The sequence below is a fragment of the Xenopus laevis genome, chromosome 8L (genome assembly GCF_017654675.1).
Source record: "Xenopus laevis strain J_2021 chromosome 8L, Xenopus_laevis_v10.1, whole genome shotgun sequence".
Taxonomy (NCBI): Eukaryota; Metazoa; Chordata; class Amphibia; order Anura; family Pipidae; genus Xenopus; species Xenopus laevis.
The window spans coordinates 131857311-131879697 of NC_054385.1; the positions used below are offsets into that span (position 1 = coordinate 131857311).

At 42.6% G+C, this 22387-nt stretch overlaps 1 protein-coding gene across 1 annotated transcript; it reads right to left on the reverse strand.

The window, feature by feature from the left end:
* Positions 1-947: 947 nt before the first annotated feature.
* Positions 948-21398, reverse strand: ndufs2.L (NADH:ubiquinone oxidoreductase core subunit S2 L homeolog). The gene is made up of 14 exons (XM_018231704.2): positions 21242-21398; positions 18024-18127; positions 16280-16470; positions 14121-14241; positions 13038-13150; positions 12848-12922; positions 6021-6098; positions 4634-4719; positions 4331-4450; positions 4037-4166; positions 3035-3130; positions 1765-1848; positions 1269-1326; positions 948-1171 (listed from the first exon to the last, which is right to left on the reverse strand). The coding sequence occupies exons 1-14, from the start codon at positions 21325-21327 to the stop codon at positions 1134-1136; spliced, it is 1380 nt and encodes a 459-aa protein (XP_018087193.1). The 5' UTR covers positions 21328-21398; the 3' UTR covers positions 948-1133.
* Between the last annotated feature and the right edge of the window lie 989 nt (positions 21399-22387).

Below are 22387 nucleotides of genomic sequence, written 5' to 3' on the forward strand. Positions count from 1 at the left end.
TGGCCTTTGTCTTTCCAGTTTTCAGACTTCAGCCAAAACCCTATTGCTCAGTGAGGGTACAATTTTATTGTTATTGCTACTTTCTGTTACTTATCTTTCTATTCAGGCCCTACCCTGTTCATTTTCAAGTCTCTCGTTCAATCAAGGGTTTGGTTGCTAGGTTAAATTGATCCCTAGCAACCAGGTAGCTGCTGAACTTTCAAACCAGGGAGCAGCTGAGAAAGAAGCTAAATAATTAGGAAACCCTAAAAATAATGAGGACTAATTGCAAATTGTCTCAGAATATCACTCTCTGCATTTTACTTAAAGTTAATTTAAACTTTATGGACTTTTCTTTCCCAAATCATATCTGTTATGAAATTATGTGCATCACCTTTTTGCTGTGGTTACAGTAATCCAGTGTATCCCCCACGGAGATATGTCTAACACCCCACAAACAAACACAAAAGGACCCTTAGTTATATCAGGTTATTCATGGATATTAGGCAGGTTATGGAGTGGATAGGGTTAAAAATCTAATTTGTCAATGCAGGGGAGGTCCAGCAGTTCCTCCAGTTGTTGGTCCAACTAAACCACTAGTTATGGAGGACTGGTTTGTTTGTGTATTGGGATATTACTATTATTATTAAGCTTGAGACATTGCCCCTCATTATTACCCTACTTTTCCTTGCAAATTAGTCTCGTCGAATTCCCCCCCTGCCCCTAACAAGAAAAGGCTTTTGGGTCTGGATGAGCATCAGTCCAGTGAGTATTGGCAGCAGCCAGACTGAAATCCTAGGCCATAACTTTGGGGGCATCAGGCGGCTCTACACAGGGCAAGGTACAACATCCCAATAAGATCCAACGCTTTTTCCAAATAAAAATGGGAGAAAAGAGTTCAAGCTAATAAAGAGCTTCCCTAAGGTGCATGCTGGTCTGTATAATAAAAAGTACAGATACACAGGAGATCTCGTAGAGAAACCGTAATATTTATTCATATTCAAAGCAAACGTGTGGGAATTTAAATACACGGACACGTTACGTCTACGCTGGATGGAAGAATCACAACCAATCGCACGGTCGTATTAGGGAAAATGCTTTGCCCATTCCCGGCCAATCCTGTTGGGTTATATTTTTGGTGTGAGCCAATCAGGTTATCGATCCACTTCTCCAAACACAATATCCTGAGTTCCTGCAGGGAAAATACAGATTGTGAACATGGGAAATCTGTGGCACCAGACAGACAATTGACACGGGCTAAAGGGGATATTATATAAAAGAAATCTTACCAATAATAGCGACAACATCTGCAAGCATGTGCCCTTGAGACATCTTATCCAAACCAGCCTGATAAAGAGAACAGAACGTTCATTATACACACTAGTAGCACATATACCAATAGCTTTAAAGGCTCCCTCCATACACATAGGAGTAGAGTAAAACCCTATTCAAGAAGTTACACTGTGACATCACAGGCCAAATATGAAGTCACTAATGATTTGACTGACAGGTCATTGACTGGTCATCATGAGGAACTAGTGAGACTCATCTGGAGAGAACATCAGTGCAGTCCTCATCACATGGGACTTTCTAACCTGCCCAATAGATATTTGGGCTATTTTCAGCCAAATATCAGTCACACATACATGGGCCAATAAGCTGCACTGGAGTCAGCTGCTTTTATCTCCTAGTGTATGGCCAATTGATGTCATTTATATTCTGTACTAGTAAATAAATGGTTGCAAGGAAAATAATACGTTTATGAGAAAAAGGGAATTTCCTTACCAGGTGAGCGAATCCGGGAGCTTTAATCTTACAGCGATACGGGCGACTGCTCCCATCAGATACGAGGTAGACACCGAATTCACCCTGGGGAGAAGGGAATCATATAGTAATGTTAGTGAGCAATATCTACATAATTACTACCCCTAGGATGGGTAATGTAAACAGGTATGGGACCTGTTATCCAGAATGCTTGGGACCTGGGGTTTTCCGGATAACGGATCTTTCCTTAATTTGGGTCTTCATGCCTTAAATCTACTAGAAATTAATTTAAACATTAAATAAACCCAATAGGCTGGTTTTGCTTCCAATAAGGATTAATTATATCTTAGTTGGGGTCAAGTACAAGTTACTGTTTTATTATTACAGAGAAAAAGGAAATCATTTTTTAAAATTTTGATTATTTGGATAAAATAGAGTCTATGGGAGACAGCCATTCTGGATATCGGCTTTCCAGATAAGGGATCCTATACCTGTATAAGGAGTGCTGCAAAACCTCATCGATCCCTACAGCAAACTGTACAGCAAGTGTCACTGCTAATTAAACCACTACATGCTTTTAATTATTGCCACAGTCATTTCTTTCTGTTCAAATGGAAAGACGTCTTTGGGCGTTTTATCTCCTGCAATTTCACGTGGGCAACAAAATGCCCCGTGTTGTCCCCGCCCTAACAGGTGCCAAAATTAGGGAATTTTGGATTCGGCCGAACCCCCGAATACTTTGTAAAAGATTCGGCCGAATACCGAACCGAATCCTAATTTGCATATACAAATTAGGGGTGGCAAGGGGAAAACATTTTTTTACTTCCTTGTTTTGTGACAAAAAAGTCATGCGATTTCCCTCCCCATCCCTAATTTGCATATGCAAATTAGGATTCGGTTCGGCTGGGGAGAAGGATTTGGCCGAATCCGAATCCTGCTGAAATAGAAGAATCCTGGCCGAATCCTGAACCGAATCCTGGATTCGGTGCATCCCTAGCCAAAATATGAACACTGTAGATAGAAATCACAGGCATGGATTGGGCAACTTTTTAGTTCTCCGCCTGTTACTTAGATACAACTTCTTCTGAGGATGCTGGGAATATGTGTCCATGAATAGCTGAAAAGGTAAAATATGAAGATCCCTGGTTTAACTGCAAGACTATTACATGGCTCTCTCTGCATAATGGCACCATCTCTAATGTATCACGTTATCTGAAATCTGGTATAAGGTTACGTTGAGCCTGTAAAGGAGCAGATTTTAATACAGGGGATTATCCAGGTTCCCTCTTACCTTAGGCGCTTCAATAGCAGTGTAAGTGGCCCCTGGGGGTACTTGGTATCCTTCTGTGTAAAGTTTGAAATGATGGATCAAACTCTCCATGGAGCGCTGCAGAGAGAGATCAGTACAGCAGTGTTAGGGAGGCTTCCCAAGAAGAAACACAGATTACTTTATCTCTTTAAAAGCCACCCTGCCTTGCTTATGGCATGAATACTAGATCATGACTTAAAGAGGTTGTTCACCTTTAAATGAACGGTTAGAATGATGTAGAGGGGATATTCCGATACAATCTGCAAATGGTTTTTATTTTTTATTATTTGTGGTTTTTGATTTATTGAGCTCTCCAGTTTCAGCAGTCTGGTTGCTAGGATCCAAATTACCCTTGCAACCATGCACTTATTTGAATAAGAGACTGGGATATGTATAGGAAAAGGTCTGCTTATTAAGATAAGTCATAAAAAGTAGCAATAGCAATACATTTGTAACCTTACAGAGCATTTGGTTTTTAAATGGGATTAGTGACTCTCATTTGAATGTGGGATAGTCATAAGGAAAATGCAAATAATTCAAAAACTATAAAAAATAAATAATGAAGACCAGTTGATAGTTTGCTTAGAATAAAGTCATTCTATAACGTACTAAAAGTTAACTTAAAAGTGAACCACCCCTTTAAGACTAGAGCGGTCGTCTCACTGGGCAGGAACCGTTCCATTTTACATTAGTTTGAAAAAAGTTCAACTTTAAGTCTATATATAACCTGCCTAACTGTCAGTTGATCCAGAGGAAGGCAAAACAACCCATTTGAAGCCTCTACAATTTGCCTCAGAGGGGTAAAAAATGTGTTCCTTATCTGAATGCTTCATGCAGCTAATGGCTGGAGGTATTTGTTACTGGACTAACTACAAGAGCGGAAGAAAGAATCCTCTATCAGCAACCTCATGGCATGATCCCTCATCTCCCACTTCCCAGGCTGCCCAATGAGCTCAAACCTCAACCCAGAGTTACTCGTCAAACCTTCATTTCTGATCTCTTTGGGGGAGACACTTTTGCATCATCCACTTTTATTTCTCCCTCTGGCATTTTGTTCAGACACTGGTGGATGATCCGTATTGACTGTCGCATTTCCTCCACTCGGCACAGGTATCTGCAGCAGGAGAGAGACAATCGACTCCTTCCTTACAGTACTCCCTATTACACACACGAATATAAGATCTCTACCATACTGATTAGGCAGAATCAACAAAATGCCCGTCTACCATAGCACCCTGAATAACTGAACGGTAACACACAGCATGTTATACATCTCACCTGTCATAACAGTCTCCCCGAGAACCAATTGGGACATCAAATTCCACCTGATCGTACACGTCATAGGGCTGCGATTTCCTCAAATCCCATTGGATACCAGAGCCACGAAGCATGACTCCACTGGTGAGAGAGAAGAAAAGATTAAGGTCAACTACCAATAGTATAATGCTGGCACCCAGATAAAGTAGAAGTAGCAAGCGGGAAATGTAATTGCCAGGAACTGTTTAACTTGACTAAAAAGTAAGGTGAACTCCTGCTGACATATACTGGTGCAGCCCCACCCAGTGGCTTTAGAAACTTTACCTGAATCCATAGTTCAAAGCGTCCTCAGCTGAAACCACTCCAATGTCCACAGTTCTGTTCTTCCAGATTCTGTTGTTTGTCAGCATCTGCGAGGAACACAAAAATAGGTAGGTATGGAGTAAGGACACTGGCTTAATGTCAAAGATACAGTGGGTGCTGCACCCAACTACTAGAAATCACCCAAAACTTTAACATGAGAAGCTTCAATACTGATATCAAAAGCAGTCCATGTGCTCTGCTTACTCATTGTGGACTAAAAGCTGTTCCCTGGGGTCAGTCTGGGATTTCAGTGAGCCAATTATTTTGTTCCAATGAGTGAGAGTTTGTGCCCTGGGTACCCCATGAACTATAGCAGGGTGACACCCCAATGTTTCTATATATCTGTAACCTTGTTATGAGCTAAGGGGCCCAGTCTGAAGGTCAGTTAGGGGGAGATTTGGGGTGAGTGTTTATTTGTACCCTGGGTACCCCTGGAACTATAGCAGGGTGACTGTTACCCCAATGTTTCTATATATCTGTAACCTTGTTATGAGCTAAGGGGGCCCAGCCTGAAGGTCAGTTAGGGGGAGATTGGGGGTGAGTGTTTATTTGTACCCTGGGTACCCCTGGAACTATAGCAGGGTGACACCCCAATGTTTCTATATATCTGTAACCTTGTTATGAGCTAAGGGGGGCCCAGTCTGAAGGTCAGTTAGGGGGAGATTTGGGGTGAGTGCTTATTTGTACCCTGGGTACCTCTGGAACTATAGCAGGGTGACACCCCAATGTTTCTATATATCTGTAACCTTGTTATGAGCTAAGGGGGCCCAGTCTGAAGGTCAGTTAGGGGGAGATTTGGGTGAGTGCTTATTTGTAACCTGGGTACCCCTGGAACTATAGCAGGGTGACACCCCAATGTTTCTATATATCTGTAACCTTGTTATGAGCTAAGGGGGCCCGGCCTGAAGGCCAATTAGGGGGAGATTTGGGATGAGTCCTTATTTGTGCCCTGGGTACAATAAATACTATAAATGAAGACAAGTGTCAGGCTTGCATTAAAGCGAGTGTGCAGAGGTAAAGCAGGTGTTATAATATTATGGATCCCCCACTATAAATATATATATATATATATATATATATATATATATATATATATATATATATATATATATATATATATATATATATATATATATATATATATATATATATATATTTATATATAACTTGAACCTTAATAGGCTGTGAAAATATATGTTACCACATCAATACAGAAATGAAACATCAGATAAAGGAAAAAGTAACAACTTCAAAAAGCACACCCCACAATCTTAGCTCTTATTGATATTGTTAAACACTGAACATCTCCCAGCATCCTCATGTACCCCCACCCAAAAGCAATGCTTACCTCTTCCACTTCATCCACTCGGATGGAGAAATTCTTTATGAATTCAAATATGTCGTCCATCAAGCCTAAAGGCATGTCCTGTGGGGAATCACCAAATTATATAAATGAAAAGAGCAATCTGTGCAGAGCTCACCCCACCCCAAATAAAGATCAATTTGTGCCAGTGCACAAAACAGAAAATAAATTAGATATCACAGGGTGGTTTTCCAGACATTGCGTATTTTAACCATAGGATGATTTGTCTACAGGTGGGCCCCCAAAATGATCTGCATAGCAGACTACCCTCTGGTGTGATCTTTTTGTGGAGCCACATGAGAAAAGCACACTGATATCGTGACCCGATTCTGTACATGTATATACCTTATATCAGTCTGGCTTTTCATGTGACCAAATGGCACAAATATCTGGATGAGCTACTGGTCTTATCTTCTATATGTCCTTATATACAGCCAGCTTAAACAGAATTGTTCAACCTAGAAAGTCCCTTTTACTAGCAAACAGTGTGCATTCAGGCACTTCTTATTAATTAGTACCAAAAACAAACCTGCCCATTTGCACGGCAATCACCAGCAAGTACTTGTCAGGCAATGGGACGCTTTGGGCCCATGTTCTTGGATGTGAAAGTGAACATTTATCATAAGAGGACTTTCACAATAAAGCAACCATCCAATAACAGGATTTTTTTACTTACCGTTAAATCTGTTTCTCTGTAGTCGATAAGGGGGACACAGGGAACGATGGGGTTAAGCTCCATCCTCCGGAGGCAGGACACTTGAATTATTTAAATTGAATGGGCGTGCCAGAGCAGACTTAACCCCTCCCACTGAACACAGTCTTCAGTTTGTTCCAAAGCCGCTAACGGGAACTATATACATAACAAAAAACTGGCAGAACAGATAACCAGGGGAGAATTCAGTTTTGACAAAAGTCATGGTCGACGGCTCGCCGACGGGCGGGAAGCCCTGTGTCCCCCTTATCGACTACAGAGAAACAGATTTAACGGTAAGTAAAAAAATCCTGTTTTCTCTGCCGTCTCAAGGGGGACACAGGGAACGATGGGGACTTAACAAAGCAGTCCCAACACAACAGGGTGGGGCCGAGCCTAGACCAATAATGTAGAATTACTTAATCACTGAGTGTAACACCTGCCGTCCGAGAGAAGCCTCGGCGGAAGAAAAGGTGTCAACATGATAAAATTTAGCAAAGGTGTGCGTGGAAGACCAAGTAGCCGCCTTGCAAATCTGCTCTAGGGAGGCAGAGTTTCGCCACGCCTAGGAGGCCCCCACCGCTCTAGTGGAGTGGGCCCGGATACCGTCTGGTGGACTCTTCCCCTTTACTCGATAGGCATGTTTGATTGTCTCTTTAATCCAGCGAGAGATGGTCATCTTAGATGCTGCCTGACCTTTGCGTGGGCCAGAAGGAAGAATGAACAATGACTGGGACTTCCTGAAGGGCTTGGACCGTTCAATGTACCAACGGAGGGCTCTAACCACATCAAGGCTGTGTAACCGACGTTCCTTGCTGTTCTTAGGTGCTGGACATAGGGACGGGACTACTATTTCTTGATTGACGTGGAAAGATGAGACGACCTTGGGCAGAAAGGTCGGGACAGTTCGAAGCACGGCTTTATCTTTATGAAAGATCAGAAAAGGTGGATTGCAGGAGAGAGCGCCAAGCTCTGAAACTCTTCGAGTGGAGGTAATAGCCATAAGGAACACCACCTTCCAGGTGACCCACGTATCGGAGATCGAGCTCATCGGTTCAAAGGGGGGATCAAGAAGAGCCTCCAAGACTAAGTTGAGATCCCACCCCGCTACGGGTGGTTGGAATGGAGGAGCAATGTGAGCAACACCTTGAAGAAATGTACGTATGGCATCTTCGTTGGCCAACCTATGCTGAAACAACACCGACAGGGCAGATACTTGGACCTTGAGGGAGCTAGTCTTCAGACCCATCTGTAATCCGTGTTGAAGGAAAGACAGGACTCTAGGAATGTTGAGGTGAGTGAAGGGGAGTTCAGCAGCCCTGCACCATGTAGAGTAGGCATTCCACAGCCTATAGTAAGACTTGGAAGATGAAGCTTTACGTGCCTTGAGCATGGTAGGAATGACGTCCTCGGTTACACCCCTGCTCCGCCAGATGGATGCCTCAACAGCCACCCCGTCAATGCGAAGAGACCTGGATTGTGATGCACTATTGGGCCTTGCTGTAGAAGGTCTGGTCGGAATTCCAGCCGAATGGGAGGCGCTATTGACATTTCTTGGAGGTCGGAAAACCATGTCCTCCGTGGCCAAAATGGGGCCACAACTATCACTACTGCCTGGGACATCTTTATCTTCTTTAGAACTCGTGGCAGCATAGGCAGAGGAGGGAAGACATATGCTAGCTTGAAGTCCCAGAGCTGAGTCATGGCATCCACCCCCGCGGCTAGAGGATCTCGGTAGCGAGCGAAGAACCTTGGCACTTTTCGATTGAGTCTGGACGCCATTAGATCTATACTTGGACGTCCCCAACTCCCGACAAGTAGGTCGAAGGCCTCCGGGTGCAATTCCCATTCCCCGGAATGCAGCTGGTTCCGGCTGAGAAAATCCGCCTTCGTGTTGGTCACGCCTGGAATGTGTATCGCCGACAACTTCACTGCATTGCTTTCCGCCCAATGCAGAACTTGGCTGGCCTCCGTCAGTGCCAACTGACTCCGAGTTCCGCCTTGGCGGTTTATGTATGCCACTGTGGTGACATTGTCGCTCTGTATGCGAACAGATTGCCCTTGAAGTTGACTCGTCCACTGATGAAGTGCTAATTTTACTGCCCTCAATTCGAGGATGTTGATTGGGAGGCAGGCTTCTTGCTGGGACCAAAGTCCCTGTGCTGACTGATTGTCCCAATTTGCCCCCCAGCCCTGAAGGCTGGCATCTGTGGCTATCACCTTCCAATCCGGGGTTGCCCAGGACTGGCCCGTGGCAAGATTCTCGTGGACCAGCCACCAGCGGAGCGCCTCTCGAGTGGTCTGTGTCAACCGAAGTGGTCGTGATAATGCTCCCCCCTTCCAGGTGGAAAGAATGTTGGCTTGCAGGGGACGCAAATGAATCTGTGCAAATGGAACCGCCTCTATGACGGAAACCATCGTTCCCAGAACCTGCATCGCCTTGCGAACTGTAGTGGTTCGGTTGGATAAGAGGGATTGTACTTGACTCTTTACTTTGGTCTGTTTGTCTGTTGGTAGACTGACAATCTGCATCTCTGTGTTGAAGTCTAGTCCCAAGAAGGTCATTTGGCGACTTGGGTAGGGGTTGGATTTCTTCCAATTGATGGTCCACCCGAAATCCTGGAGCAGGAGGACTGCCTTGTTGAGATCCATCTCCGCCTTCTGCGGCGATGCGGCTGTCAGAAGAAGATCGTCTAGGTAAGGTGTCACCGATAATCCCTGGAGTCGTAGGGTCGCTGCAGTGACCGACATAAGCTTGGTGAACACCCTGGGAGCTGACGACAGGCCAAAAGGAAGAGCTACAAATTGGTAATGTCTGTTCTTGAACGCAAAGCGAAGATAGCGGTGGTGAGGAGGCCAAATTGGGACATGCAAATAGGCGTCCTTGATGTCCAGAGACATCATTAGTTGATTCTGTTCCATTCCCCGTATTACTGACCGAAGTGTCTCCATTTTGAACCGTACATGTCGAATGAATTTGTTGAGACCTTTGAGATCTAACACAGGTCTGACGGTGCCATCCTTCTTCGGAACTGTGAAAAGGTTTGAGTAAAAACCGGAGAATCTCTCCGGCGGAGGAACGGGTACAATGACTCCTGTTTGCGCCATCTTCTCTATGCATTGCAAGAAGGTTCTTGACTTGGCAGGATTCGACGGGACCCTGGACATAAAAAAGGTTCTGGGTGGAACAGATGTTAAATCGAGATGGTATCCCTCCGAAACAATTTCGTTCACCCAAGCATCTGATGAGTGAGAGATCCAGACCTCCCGGAATCGTAGAAGCTTGCCCCCGATTTTTTCTAACGATTCCGGAGGGGGTGCCCCGTCATGATGACGCAGGCTTGTCAACTGATGGCTTGTTGTAGGCCTTGTTGTTGTTCTTCCATGATGGACGACCTTTCTCGTTACCTTTGGAACGGAAGTTGGAGCGTTGAGGGGGGGCTATGCCGCCGAGAGAAACGTCCGGTTTGGCCACGAAAAAATTTCCCTCGTCTATGAGTTGTGGACGTGCGCCCTCTGGCTTGGGGGAGAAAGGTACTTTTACCTCCAGTAGCTTGGGAGATAATTTTTTCGAGTTCCTCCCCAAACAGTCGTTGCCCCATGAATGGTAGTGAAGTTAAGGCTTTCTTAGAACTTATATCGGCCGACCAGCTTTTGAGCCATAATGTTCTGCGAGCTGCTATGGATAGTGCCGAGGTGCGCGCGGTGAGTTGCGCGGCATCTAAGGTGGCGTCGCATAAGTAGCTTGATGCCTCTGCAATAGTCTGGGCGAAAGGTAAAAGTTCATCCCGAGGAACATCTTCCTGAATGTCTCTGACAAGGGACTCCGACCATGCCAGGATGGCCCTGGACACCCAGGCTGACGCTAGACACGGCCTTAGTGTAGATCCAGCTGAGGAAAAAATGGCTCTCAGAAAACCCTCCGACCTTCTGTCTGAAGGATCCTTAAACGCTGCTGCGTCAGTGACAGGCAGTGTGGTGGATTTGGAAAGTCTGGACACTGGTGCATCCACAGTCGGGGGATTAGACCACTTGTCGACCAATTCTTTAGGAAAAGGATAAGACTTGGTGAACTTCTTGGTAGCCTGGAATTTACGTTCAGGGGCATTCCATTTGTTTTGGATAATACTAGTTAGCTGTTCATGGTCAGGGAAACAGGTTGACAACTTGTGTTGTCTTTTGAAAAGTGAAGACGTTTCACCTTGTTTCTTAGGCTTTTGAGATAAGTTAAGTACCTCGAGTACTCCCTTGATAATGTTATCTATGTCGTGTGGGGAATCCTTATCCCTGCCTTCTTCCCTGTCATCTTCCTCAAACTCAGAAGACTCATCTGAAGAGGGAAGTGCACCTTCTGAAGACAATTGCTCCTCGGCTGAATCATCAGAATGGGAATGAGGATTAACTGCTTTAGTTTCCTCGCAGCGTTTTCGCTTGGCACCTTTCTTAGGTTGAAGGTGTGCTAGGGCCTTCCCTAATGTATCAGCAATAGCTGGTAAACCCTGCAATGATGCCAGGGATTGGGAAAGCTGAACCGCCCACAGAGGAGGTGGTGGGTCAGCAGAGGGACCAGGTGCCGGGTCTGGAGACAAGTCTGGTGATAAGTCTTCAGCCTGTGGTTCTGAGGGACCCCCAGAAGCAGCAGCTGCCCCCTGCCCCCTAGTGCAGGATAAGCAAAGAGGCTCCTTATGGCTCCCAGGCAACTTAACTTGGCACTTGGTGCAGGCCAGGTATCTCACCTGTGTTGTGGAGGGAGCCCTTCCCCCCGCCCTTGTGAATGGCCCCCCTGTCCTACCTTCTGCCATTATAGTGTCAGTGAGAGGGGTTGAGTCGTGTTCAGTCTCGCCTGCAGTGTGAGAAGCGAACGGCGCGAAGTCTAAAATGGCCGCCGGAACGCATGCGTTTCTGCGCATGCGCGAAAGCGCGAGGGAGACTGCCGCGCCAAAAAGAAATGGCCGCTGGAACGCAGATGCGTTCCACACGGAGCGAACCGCTGCGAGCGACGGAGTTAGCCGCTCTCCCCCAAACTGACAATGGCGCTGTAAGTAGCAACAGTCCAAGGACCCTCCCAGGTCACAGAGCTGCAGCAGGCAAGACAGGAGGGCATTACTATAGCCAAGGACAGGCAGGCAGCGGGCCCAGGCGGGGGAGGGCGGGGGCTGGGGTTGGTAAGGGCAAGTGGCAGCAATAGGGTGCCCCCCAAGGCCAGAACCCATAAGTAAATGAGCCACTTACCCCTCACACCGGCCAGACCGTCTGCAATGAAGAAAACAGAGCAGGAAATCGTCTGGGTGGTCGGTTATAGCCTGTGGGCTAGGGAAGTGACCCCGGTGGGTTAAGTCCTCGTAGGGGGTTAACCAATGTAAAGCAGGGAACCCTGATTACGGTATCACCCCGGGTGTCAGCCAAAAGACTGACCGAAGAATTCCATGTCTGAATGTCCTTCCTCCCGGTAGCAGGACACTTAAAAAACTGAAGACTGTGTTCAGTGGGAGGGGTTAAGTCTGCTCTGGCACGCCCATTCAATTTAAATAATTCAAGTGTCCTGCCTCCGGAGGATGGAGCTTAACCCCATCGTTCCCTGTGTCCCCCTTGAGACGGCAGAGAAATAATCTATATGGTAAGTTTACACCATTTTAAAATTGCTGCTCATTTTAGGAGTATCTGGATGTGTTCATATGTAATTATACCTTGCAGCCTAAAGGTAGTAGCTAGATAGTTATGAGGAATGTGACTGACAGTGTCTATACCCATAATTCCCAAAGCCTGATACTAAGCACCCTTCCTTCTCAGTTATTCTATATACATCAGCATTATCTTGTGACATCCTGCATCCTTTGAGAATGTTCTGTGCACTCATGAAAAAAACGCACACACATACAGCAGTGACAGGGTATAGTGCAATCTAATTATCTCTACTCATAGGCAGTGGCAATGTACTAGTAACTAGGATGACCGTAAGGTTTATTGAAACTCCTCATATGACTGAGTAAGCCCCGCACCTTTCAACCCCCGTTTCAGCTGAGCCTTTGACAGGCTTCACCAGCATAGTATAATATGCAGCAAATTTAGAGTACAATTATTTGTTTTTACATATTGTAGTATGTAAATATTTAAACCCTACCTGGTGCACTCCTCCAGGACGAACGTAAGCAGCATGCATTCTAGCTCCTGAGACACGTTCATAAAACTCAAACAACTAGGAATGGGGAGAGATAAGATTCTGATTAGAGGAACAGAAATTCGTTATTTCCTGAAAAACACAAATCTGTACAAATCTGGTACAGAAATGCGTAGAATAGCTAAGAACCCACCTTCTCTCTCTCCTCGAACATCCAAAAGAAGGGAGTCATGGCACCAATGTCCAATGCGTGGCAGGTGACGGCCATGATGTGATTCAGAACGCGAGTAATCTCCCCGAAAAGTACTAGAAAAAAAATTAACAGGTAACAACAGAAGAGATGGCAGTACGTTAAACTTCACAGGCAGGTTTGGTTATTTTAAGGCAACAGACCAGCAATAACGATAATCAAAAGTCAAAATGATCAAACAATCTGGAGAACTAAGGACCCATGCTGGCACACAAAGTGACAATTGTAGGTGCTGATTATAATGAACAGTTTTTGTCCTACACTATTCAACACAATCTTTTGCACCCCACACATACAAATTAAGAACTTTTAGCAAAAGGGATTTCATAAACCTCTACAATCTGGCTGATTATTATCAAAACGATAGTTACCGATAAAAGATGTTTAAACAACCAGAACATCCACAAGTCTTACTTAAGGTAAATAGACCTAACCTGTCTCTTTAGATCTGGGAATCTGTGTCCAATCTCGGAATATTGATATATATGTAATACAAAACCGTGAAAATATACTGTTATGCTAGCTTTGTTTTATGTTTGTTTATTTTCTCTTTCTTTAAATGTATCATATCCTATATGGCATGCATACTTCCTTCACTATGTTGACTGGTACTGGGACTTTTATGGTCCATTGCTGTATGACATGCTTACGAAAATCTTTAATAAAAACAACTTTAAAAAAAAAAGATGTTTAAACAGAATCTTTTTGAACTCTAAGCATAAAAACCATATCCAACATAAAGATTTTTTTTCTCTGGAGGAGCATCATTTACCTACAATCCATTAATAGCTCCGACAAGGTCTATGATTAATCATACTCCTCTCTTTGCTGGAATTAGGAAAGTAATGGTCTTAAATTGATGTCTGTGCACACGTGTCCATCCTGCTGTGTGCTATATGTGTTCCATAAACTTACAGGGCTGTAAAGTAGGAAAGTTTAGCATTTATCCCTGACCCTGGAGAGAAAGAGACTGCAGATGTCTCAGACAGCATAAGAACAAAGAATTGAAGTCCTATATGTCGTTACCTCGAATCCACTGAGCTCTGGGCGGAGGTTGGATATTCAGCAGTTTTTCTATGGCCAGGGAATAAGCCTGCTCATTACACATCATGGATACATAGTCCAATCGGTCGAAGTAAGGTAATGCCTGCAAAACAAGGAAATCAATGAGAATATGCATTGGCAAACAAATCTTTTGAAATCAGAGTGATGTTTGGGTTGTTCACCTTTGAGATTTAAAGGAAAACTATACCCCCAAAATGAATACTTAAGCAACAGATAGTTTATATCAAATTGAATGACATATTAAAGAATCTTACCAAACTGGAATATATATTTACATAAATATTGCCCTTTTACATCTCTTGCCTTGAACCACCATTTGGTGACTCTATCTGTGCTGTCTCAGAGATCACCTGACCAGAAATACTACAACACTAACTGTAACAGGAAGAAGTGAGGAAGCAAAAGACACAACTCTGTCTGTTAATTGGCTCATGTGACCTTACATGTGGTTTGTATGTGTGCACAGTGAATCTTACGATCTCAGGGGGCGGCCCTTATTTCTTAAAATGGCAGTTTTCTATTTATGATTACCCAATGGCACATACTACTAAAAAAGTATATTGTTATGATAATGGTTCATTTACATGAAGCAGGGTTTTACACATGAGCTGTTTTACTCAGTATCTTTTGATAGAGACCTACATTGTTTGGGGGGTATAGTTTTCCTTTAAGCTGGCCATAGATGTTGAGATTTTTAAAAGATCAGATCCTGATCGTGAGACCACGATCGTACGATTTGACCATCAACTAAAAAGACCAATTTGCCAGGAAAACAAAGGGGTACTGCCTGCTTGGCCCTGCAGACATAGATACATTGCACTGGGACCGACAAAGATTTTTTGACCTGGCCGATCAATTTCCTGACAGATGTCGGCCAAAAAATCGTAAGATGTACGATCGTTCGAATCCCACTAACCGCACAATAATTTCGAAGGATTGGTCGGGCTTCCCTAAAATCGGTCGTTCAGCAAGAAGAATCGTCGCGTCTATGGGGAGCTTTACTGTTAGTATGATGTAGAGACTGATATTCTGAGACAATTTGCAATTGGCTTTCAGTTTTTATTATTGGTGTTTTTTTTACTTATTTAGCTTTTTATTCAGCAGCTCTCCAGTTTGTAATTTCGACAACCTGGTTGCTAGGGTCCAAATTACCCTAGCAATCATTAATTGATTTGAACAAGGACTGGTCTAAGAACAGGAGAGGGCTGAATAGAAGGATATGTAAAAAAATATCAATAACAGTAAATTTGTAAAAAGACAGAGCATTTGTTTTAAGATGGGGTCAATGACCCCCATTTGAGAGCTGGAAAGAGTCAGAAGAAGGGTGAAAATAAAAAAACATTAAAAAATTAAATAACGAAGACCAATTGAAAGGTTACTTAGAATTGGTCATTGCATACTAAAAGTTAACTTAAAGGGATTCAGTCAGGATTTTTATAACGTATTTTTTATTTCTTAATTACACTGTTTACACTGCAAATAATTCACTGTACAATATAAAATGTAATTCCTGAACCAGCAACTGTATTTAGTTGTAATATTGGTGTGTAGGTGCATCTCAGCTCATTTTGCCTGGTCATGTGATTTCAGAAAGAGCCAGCACTTTAGGATGGAACTGCTTTCTGGCAGGCTGTTGTTTCTCCTACTCAATGTAACTGAATGTGTCTCAGTGGGACCTGGATTTTACTATTGAGTGCTGTACTTAGATCTACCAGGCAGCTGTTATCTTGTGTTAGGGAGCTGCTATCTGGTTACCTTCCCATTGTTCTGTTGTTAGGCTGCTGGGGGGAAAGGGAGGGGGGTGATATCACTCCAACTTGCAGTACAGCAGTAAAGAGTGACTGACGTTTATTGGAGCACAAGTCACATGACTGGGGGCAGCTGGGAAACTGACAATATGCCTGACCCCATGTCAGATTTCAAAATTAAATATAAAAAAATCTGTTTGCTCTTTTGAGAAATGGATTTCAGTGCAGAATTCTGCTGGAGCAGCACTATTAACTGATGCGTTTTGGGGGAAAAAAAAATGATTTCCCATGACAGTATCCGTTTAAAGGTGAACAACCCCTTTCAATGCTATTTGCATTTTATTTAACTAAGTAAGCCCATGGGGAGGTTACCTGGAGGTAGGTCTTGTACTCAATAAGTTTCTCAGTGCCCCGGTGCAGCAGTCCAATGTGAGGGTCACACCGTTTCACAGACTCCCCACTCAGCTCCATGACAAGTCGCAGCACACCGTGAGCCGCAGGGTGCTGGGGTCCGAAATTGATGGTGAGGTTTGAAACCACTTTCTCCACTGGCGGGTCCTTATCTATTTGGAAATAAAACAGCCCTTGCTTACAACATATCCAGTTTTCGGACCCTTTCTGTGGAAAGGTCTTTGCGAGGAAGTTCAAAAAACCAAAGTAAATTTGCTATTAAGTTGCAAGTCATATCAAACCAACTAGAAATTAACCAATTTACTACAATTAAATTTCCTCGTGAGGCAGCTTCAGAAATCGAAGCGCAGCGATTGCATTGGCACAGGCGATTTTTTTAATTTTAGCAGGCGGAAGGGCCCGTGTGCCCCTGCCCTTACACTATCATAGATGCAATACTGATAAAAGTAAATGTAGTAGATAAAAATGATTTTTAGAGGCACATTTATCAAGGGTCAAATTTTTCTTAAAACTCCTGTAAACTCCCATGAATTCAAAATTCGAGTAATCGAAATTTATTCTAAAAATCGAAAACTAGAATCAAATTCAATTTGAATTTTAAAAACTCGATTCGAGTTTTTTTCTCTTAAAAAAACTCGACTGTCAGGAATGCTGCAAACAACTTCACATTGATCCCTGAATGTCTCCCATTGATTTAAACAGCAATTTGGCAGGTTTTAGGTAGCGAAAGTTCTGAAAAAAGGGCCAGAGTATGATAAATCTTGAAAATCAAATTAGAATTTTTTGAAAAACTCGAATCAAACTTGAATAACTCCCTAGTCGAATTTGACAGTGTTGACCATAAAAAAATTCAAAAATTTTGACCCTTAGGGGCACATTTATTAATGGTCGAATATCGAGGTTTAATTAACCCTCGATATTCGACCCTCGAAGTTAAATCCTTTGACTTCAAATATCGAAGGATTTAGTGCTATTCGTTCGATCGAAGGAATAATCGTTCGATCGAAGGAATAATCGTTCGATCGAAGGAATAATCGTTCGATCGAAGGAATAATCGTTCGATCGAAGGAATAATCGTTCGATCGAAGGAATAATCGTTCGATCGAAGGAATAATCGTTCGATTAAATCCTTCGAATCGAACGATAGAAGGATTTTAATCCATCAACCGAACGTAATTCCTTCGATCAGAAACTGGCTAGAAAGCCAGCCTATGGGGACCTTCCCCATAGGCTAACATTGATGCTCGGTAGGTTTTAGGTGGCGAAATAGGTGGTCGAAGTTTTTTTTAAAGAGACAGTACTTCAACTATCAAATGGTCGAATAGTCGAACGATTTTTAGTTCGAATCGATGGATTCGAAGTCGTGGTCGAAGGACGAAATAGCCAATTCGATGGTCGAAGTAGCCAAAAAAAATACTTCGAAATTCGAAGTATTTTTTACTCTATTCCATCACTTGAGCTAAGTAAATGTGCCCCTTAATGTCTGACATCCCCCCTCCCCATAGAAACCCTACTATCCCCTTTTGCCAAAGTATATACAAAATATATATATATATATATATATATATATATATATATATATATATATATATATATATATATATATATATATATATATATATATATATATATATATATATATATATATATATATATATATATATATATATATATATATATATATATATATATTTATGCTTATTACCATTCCAAGGAGCCGGAACCCATTTCTCTGTGATGGCGCTGGGATACATGACAGCTCCGGCATACTGCTCGGTCCATTCCACATCTGGCTGCCATTGCTTTCCTCTGCAGGAAGAAGACAGGTAAGCAGATTTCATTCATTTTATTACAGGTGACAATTGGGAGCGGGAAAAAAAAGCAATTGGTAGTAAAGGTTTTTTTTTTGACAAACAGGATTATTCTTCACTTTTTTTTATTTTATTGAACTTGCTGCAGTTTCAGAACTTCATTCTCTTCCCCCACAAATAACAAAACTGTGTTTAGAATCTGAACAACTGTATGTATTACTGAAAGATGTGAGGACACTGGGTTTTAAAGGGGTGGTTGACCTTTAGGTTAACTTTTAGTATACTACAGAATGGCCAATTTTAAGCAACTTCCCAATGGGCCTTTGTCTTTTGTTTTGTAGTATTTTAATTAATTAATTTCTTCTGACTTTTTCCAGCTTTCAAATGGGGGTCACTGACCCCATTTAAAGGAGACATTTTGTGTAAAAAACAGGAACATACCACTGCGTTATACTTATTTAGATATATTACAATTCTGCCTTAAAAAAGCGGCAGCACTCATCTCACTGAACTGTAGGACAGGAACCAATCAGCAGCTAGCAGGACCTGATAGGGAACGGACGCCTGTATTTGCTTAAGTGACTGCAGGGCCGTGATTGGCTGTCCCCCCTCCTACTTTGCTCTGACAGGGACTGTTAGGACATACCCACCCCTCATTTGAAACACCTAAAGGGAGCTCAAATAAAGGGGCTAATTTTAAAGATAATATCAATTTTTAGCACCATGTAAAAGCAACACCATATATTACTCATAATTGCCTACAAAATTAGGTTTTTTTCATTTATACTATGTCCCCTTTAAAAGAACAAATGTTCTGTAAGGCTACCAACTGATTGTTATTGCTACTTTTTATTACTGTTTTGGCCTTCTACTATTCATATTCCAGCCTCTCATACAAATCAGTCCATGGTTGCTAGGGGAATTTCAGCCTTAGCAACCAGAATGCTGAAACTGGAGAGCTGCTGAATAAAAAGCTAAATAACTCAAAAACTACAAATAATAAAAAATGAAAACCAATTGGAATGGTCTCAGAACATCACTCTCTACATCATACTAAAAGGTAATTTAAAGGTGACCAACCCCTTAAGGTAAGAACGTCAATAATACAATAAATAGTGAATAAAGTACCCCCTCTTGTAAAATATAAGGATATTTTAAGTTACCGAGGAGTTTGATGACCATATAAAAGTACAAGGCTGAAGGCCGAGTGTTTTTATACAGGTCAATGGACTCCGAGGTAACTTCTAATATCCTCATATTTTACAACTGGGGGTACTTTATTTATTATTAAGTTTCAGTGAGTCATGTGACAGAAATGACATCATAACTCACCGTTTATAACCGATTACATCAGAACTCACCGTTTATAAGGATATAATTTACAGGATATTCATGGCTTTTGTGTATTATTAAATAAATAAAGTAGCCCCTCTTGTAAAACATAAGGATATTATAAGTTACCGAGTGTTTTTATACAGGTCATGGAACTTTGAGGTAACTTCTAATGTCCTCATATTTTGCAACAGGGGGTACTTTATTTATTATAATACACACGTTTCAGTGAGTCATGTGACAGAAATGACATCACTAATCTCCGATTATAAAGATATAATTTACAGGATATTCATGGCTCTTGTGAATTATAGGAGTATAAATAAAGCCGGATAGTTAGTGTGAATTTGACCTCTCTTGTCCAAATAATGTATATGGGACCCCATTTAGCAACTGATACTGATCAGTCCCAGCTGGCTAGCGACTGCATTGAACTGGATACTTACTATGTGATCAGTCAAACTACATGGTCCCTCCATGTAATCTAATTATCAGCCCAAGAGTTTTCTTACGGGAGAGTGTCTACTGCATGACACCAAAATGATTGACAATAAGTATAAAGTACCCACACCTCAGCCCAGTAGCAAATATAACAGTCAATCACTGCCTGGAGTAAATGACACCCTTTAAATAGCCTCCTCCATAACAAGTTTGGTATTGTTGGTGGGGGGGGAAGAAAGGCTTTCCCTTAACTCGTCCCACTGCCAGTTAGTCTGCTTGTCCCACTGCCAGTTAGTCTGCTCGTCCCACTGCCAGTTAGTCTGCTTGTGTGTCCCACGGAGACACAAAATAAAGGCAATATGAAGCAAGAGAAGATCAGACTTCCCATGATACAGTCTACTTAGACCCCTCAGTTGTTCAATATCAAGAACAAGTAGCAGGGCCACAGTGCAGTTTTAATTTGATATCCATCTTTAGGGAACCTGATTATTTTGTGTGCCCTTCACTCTGGTACTGGGCCATAGAACAAAACACACTGTTGTTTGGGGGAACTTGCCCATGTGGCGTGTCCTACAATTTGCCCTTTATAAAACTGATCTGCCAAGGCACAACCCTGGCTTTTTGACTGCACTTGGGTATAAGGACCTTTCATTCCCATATCATAAAGAGAATCACGTACCAGAGGCCTCCCCTTCAGACTAGAGGAAAAGAAGTTTCATTTAAAGGAACAGAGTAGGGGGTTCATCACAGTGAGGACAGTGAGGTTGGGGAATGCACTGCCGGGTGATGATTCAGTTAATGACTATAAGAGGGACTTGGATGATTTCTTGGACAGACATAATACAAAGGCTATTGTGATACTAAACTCTATAGTTAGTATAGATATGGTATATATCATTTATGTGACAGTAGGGAGGGGTGTGTGTATGGGGCTGGGTTTTCATTTGGAGGGGTTGAACTTGATGGACTTTGTCTTTTTTCAACCCAATTTAACTATGTAACTATGTCAGTATTATCCACTATTCCTGTCACACACACACACAGATATATAACACACAGATATATAACACACAGATATATAACACACAGGGATATATAACACACAGGGATATATAATACACAGGGATATATAACACACAGATATATAACACACAGATATATAACAACACACAGGGATATATAACACACAGGGATATATAACACACAGGGATATATAATACAGCAGCACCACACTCTGCCAGCAGGGTCACCTCTGAAAGGACGTTGGGCCCCGAGCACCCGCCTCCCTCTACTGAACCCTGAAACACGGGCCACAGCCGAGCCCCCTGACTCCTCTCACCTGACAGGCTGGGGGAGCTTCAACCACCGGCCGCCTAACAGCCCTGAAGGTGCCCGCAGCCTTCCAAAGGCTCTGAGCGCCGCCATCTTTCCTGACAGCGCCGGAGAACTGCCACCTGGGAACTTCCGGAAAGGCAAATGACTTCACGCCAATATAGAAAAATACTTAATCGTCCGCCATCTTTAGAGCGGGAAAGGGCGCGCTGACTGATTTCCGCGGCTGGGAATCCTGAGGTGACATATTACATGTGGGCAGCGGTGTAATAATAATATAAAACCTCCAGTCCCTTATTCGTTCTGTGAGGTGATCTAGTCATTCATTCTTTTTTGGAGTAATCGGGTTCAGCAAGCAAATGCAATCGTACAGTGGCATGCTAATGTTATAAAGCCACCGCTTTTAGTTATTTTGTGATGTATCAAAGTCATTTTGAGAGGGAATTACCTTTTTTGTGAGGTATTAAAGTCATTCTCTGCGGGAATTTGGTCGTTTTCTGAGTTGTTCAAAGTCATTCTGTGAGGGAATTCGTTTTTTTGTGAGGTATTAAAGTCATTCTGTGACTGTGAGGGAATTCGTTTTTTGTGAGGTATTAAAGTCATTCTGTGACTGTGAGGGAATTCGTTTTTTGTGAGGTATTAAAGTCATTCTGTGAGGGAATTCGTTTTTTGTGAGGTATTAAAGTCATTCTGTGAGGGAATGGCTAAAGCTAAGCAACTTTTCAATTGGGCTTAATTTTTTTTTTATATTTCGGAACTATTTGCCTTCGTCTTCTGACTCTTTCCAGCTTTCGAATGTTGTTCACTGACCCCATCTAAAAAAACAAATGCTGTGTATGGCTACAAATGTATTGTTACTTTTTATTCCTCCTCTTTCTATTCAGGGCCTCTCATATTCATATTCCAGTCTCTTATTCACATCAGTGCATGGACAATGCTGCATGTAAAATTTTCTTATACAGATTTGTTTCTTCATCAGTTGCTAGGGTAAATTGGACCCTAGCAACTAGATTGCTGAAATCGCAAACTGTAGAGCTGCTGAAAAATCAAGACGAAAACCAATTAGAGCTGCTGAAAAATGAAAACTTCTCTACTTCAGTGCTGTCCAACTGCCGGCCCATGACCCTTGCATGCCTGGCCACTAGTGATGTGC

Excerpts from the sequence above, each read along its gene's own strand:
- ndufs2.L (XM_018231704.2), bottom strand. The coding sequence starts at position 21,327 with ATGGCGGCGCTCAGAGCCTTTGGAAGGCTGCGGGCACCTTCAGGGCTG. Across the intron at positions 14,242-16,279 it reads AGTACAAGACCTACCTCCAG|GCATTACCTTACTTCGACCG; the intron begins GTAACCTCCCCA and ends CTTGTTTTGCAG. Across the intron at positions 1,327-1,764 it reads CTCCCGGATTCGCTCACCTG|GCTGGTTTGGATAAGATGTC; the intron begins GTAAGGAAATTC and ends TCTCTTTATCAG.